Consider the following 2,986-nt stretch of genomic DNA (forward strand, 5'->3'; position numbering starts at 1 on the left):
GCCTGAGCAAAGATCTTGTTTGCGTTGAAGAATAGGTCGACTAGTTCATCTTCACTGTCAGAGGTGAATTGCAGGTTATCCACATATAAGCCTCTCCTTATGGTATCTATCAAATCAAAGTGACCAGTGCCACACTTTATATTTGCCATTTCAGGCTGACCAGTGCCACTCCTTGTATAAGCTAAATGTGATTTGATGGTGGCGTTTAAGAGAAAAGACGAACAAGTGGCACCAAACAATACAACTCTGAATCTGAATGTTATTAATTTACTATTTGGGTCTGTTGGATTCTCTAACCATAGAAACCTTATGTAATTTCAGTCTTCTTCTCGCAGTTGTACCATGAGAAACGCCTTCTCGATATCACTGATACAAGCAAAGGTGTCCGTTCTGAATTGCAGTAGGACTTTGAGTAAATCTGTGGTTATGTGTGGTCCAGTCCACAAATAGTCGTTAAGGCTCAATCCTGTCTTGCCTTGTCTTAAAGAACAGTCAAATACTATTCTTATTGGGGTTGTGACACTGTCCTTGCGTACGCCATGATGTGTCAAGTAATGACAATTCACAACCGTGTTATTTTCTTCCACCCTTTCTATAAACCCCCTATCTTCCTGATCCTTCAAGATTTTTTGATAGTGGTCCAGGTATTCATTATTTTTCTGAAACTTAACACATTGTTGTTTTACCCGGCTCAGTGCTATACCATAATTGGATGGAAGCCTTAATTTATTAGTCTTCCATGGCAAGGCCACAACATATTGTTTATCAGTCTCAGAAAAGGTTATTGTGCTTTCAAAATCCTTCAGAACTTTCTGATCTTGTTCCTTCAATTCGCTGCAATCAATACCCATTTTATCCAAATTCCATAAGGTATCCAAATCATTTTTCACATTAGGTTCATATTCATTAGTAGCCCCAAAAACTTCTTCATTCACTGCTAGCTTTAAAATTGTTACATGAGTTTCCTTCACAGGGGGAGCACTACATGATCCTGTTACCACATAGCCAAATATAGTTGGTAACAACACTAGTCTGAACTTTCTGAATCCTGGATGTAGTATATTATACACATTGTCTACACCTATCAGTAACTCAATAGGTGCCTGACTTTCAACTGGTAAATCGAAATCCTTATCGGCCAAATTGATCTTAATTTTACACAAAGTTCTCAAATTCCCTTTGACATTAAACCTTTTTGTATATTCTGGCAGCTCATCCACCACAATACAATCCATTATGATCAATCTACCTTTATGAGGTACAGACACACTTACTGTTTCGTATTCATCTACAGGTTTGCTTGTTAAATAACCCTTAAGGCTATCTTTTCAATGCCTTTAGATTTGTATTGTAGTTCTGTAAGTGCTGACCTTTTGATAAAAGATCTTTCAGCACAGGTATCCAATAGGCCTCGAAGACGCACTATTTGTCTTCTTTTACCCTTCAACGCGATTGTGGCTGTTGGGAGTATAGATCTTTTACTGGTTTTTTGGCCTTGTTCCTTAACAGAAAGTGTTCCTACCTGTACTCCACTTTTAGTGTTGGTTTTATTTGGTCCACTGGTTTGAATTTTATCACAAAGAACACGATGATGTTTCAGTTTACAACCGTTACCACAACTTCGCCTCTCACAATCCACACTGAAATGTTTGCTTGACGCGCACACGTAACACAATCGCAAAGACCCAAGACGATTCAACTTCTTTTCTCTGTTAGCATAGGTCTTGCACTGCGTCCACCAATGCTCGCCTTCACATAAAGCACATTCCTTGGGTTGGTTTGAACCTGACTTATTCACATTTATCTTCAAGTTCTTTGTCTTTGGCCTCACCGACTGAGCTTGATTGATGGTAAAAGTAGATACAGAAGACAATGTTCCAGGTTCACGTGTTTCCATTGGATTAAAAACTTTCAAATTATGAATTTCTTCTTCTAAGTACTTCTTAAAAGTGTCGAACTTCAACCAGTCGTCTCCACTTCTGCGTTTTACCACCTCACTGATATTTCTAGGCAGCTTGGTGTAGAGAAGAATTGTGTAAAGCTCGTTTAGATCTAAATTTTCACTTTCAAGCGATCTAATAGAGCACTCAAAGTTAGCTCTGAAGTTTTGGAGCGATTCAGCATCGGCATTAGGAGACTCTGTTTCCAAAAGTCTCTTCACTAGACAGAGTTTAATCTCGTCCTTTTTGCCATACGTAGACTGAAGTAGTTTTACAGCCTGATGATACTTATCACTCTCGAGCTTGAAACCTGATATCAATGTCAGAGCTTCACCTTCAAGTATACTCCTTAAGTACGAAAACTTTTGAATTGGTTCTAGATCAGAACGCTGATGTACTGACACATTGAACAATTCCCAGAATGTACTCCATTCCAACACATCCCCTTTATAATGTGGAAGATCTAATTTTGGCAGTCTTATACCGGTTGTAACAGGCAACGTTGGTTGAGATGGATTTCTACCTTGTATGTTAGTAACAGCAGTACTCATTCTATGTATGTGAACACCAATATTCATTTCATAGTCGGATTGCTTTATCATTTCATCCACTTGACCATCTTCATTAGTCAAAGCTAATATTTTTTCATCCAACTCTTGTACAATTTTCCATTGTTTACTTATAAGGTCTCCCAGGAGTAAATTGTATTGGCGTCACCATCAGCAATGATAGCTTCCATCTTTTTAACCAATTAGAGATCACAGATTTGTGACCTCCACGCTTCTTCACTAAAGTTTCCAACTCAGACATCTTGCTCAAGAATTATCAAACAATCAAGACCAATAAAATTCACAAAATTCACAAAATTTCAAATTTACCCAAACACCAAATTCAGAAGTTCAAAATTTATTCCCTTCAACAATTATCGCCAATCATAAATATATCAAGAAGAAATTTCAAATAATTGAATTTTATTATGAGTAGTTTCAAATCCCCACCCCACTTGACCCCATAAACGTATATTACATTGGATAGGTCGACCAGTG

At 37.8% G+C, this 2,986-nt stretch overlaps 2 protein-coding genes across 2 annotated transcripts; both read right to left on the minus strand.

The window, feature by feature from the left end:
• Positions 1 to 317: 317 nt before the first annotated feature.
• Positions 318 to 1,235, minus strand: LOC136837299 (uncharacterized). The gene has a single exon (XM_067102036.1). The coding sequence runs from the start codon at positions 1,233 to 1,235 to the stop codon at positions 318 to 320; it is 918 nt and encodes a 305-aa protein (XP_066958137.1).
• A 68-nt stretch (positions 1,236 to 1,303) lies between these two features.
• LOC136837300 (uncharacterized) lies at positions 1,304 to 2,518 on the minus strand. The gene has a single exon (XM_067102037.1). The coding sequence runs from the start codon at positions 2,516 to 2,518 to the stop codon at positions 1,304 to 1,306; it is 1,215 nt and encodes a 404-aa protein (XP_066958138.1).
• Positions 2,519 to 2,986: the final 468 nt, after the last annotated feature.

The sequence above is a fragment of the Macrobrachium rosenbergii genome, chromosome 58, assembly GCF_040412425.1.
Source record: "Macrobrachium rosenbergii isolate ZJJX-2024 chromosome 58, ASM4041242v1, whole genome shotgun sequence".
Classification (NCBI taxonomy): Eukaryota; Metazoa; Arthropoda; class Malacostraca; order Decapoda; family Palaemonidae; genus Macrobrachium; species Macrobrachium rosenbergii.

Bases quoted from the DNA above. Each gene is read 5' to 3' on its own strand.
- LOC136837299 (XM_067102036.1), bottom strand. From the start codon at position 1,235: ATGGATTGTATTGTGGTGGATGAGCTGCCAGAATATACAAAAAGGTTT.
- LOC136837300 (XM_067102037.1), bottom strand. From the start codon at position 2,518: ATGAATATTGGTGTTCACATACATAGAATGAGTACTGCTGTTACTAAC.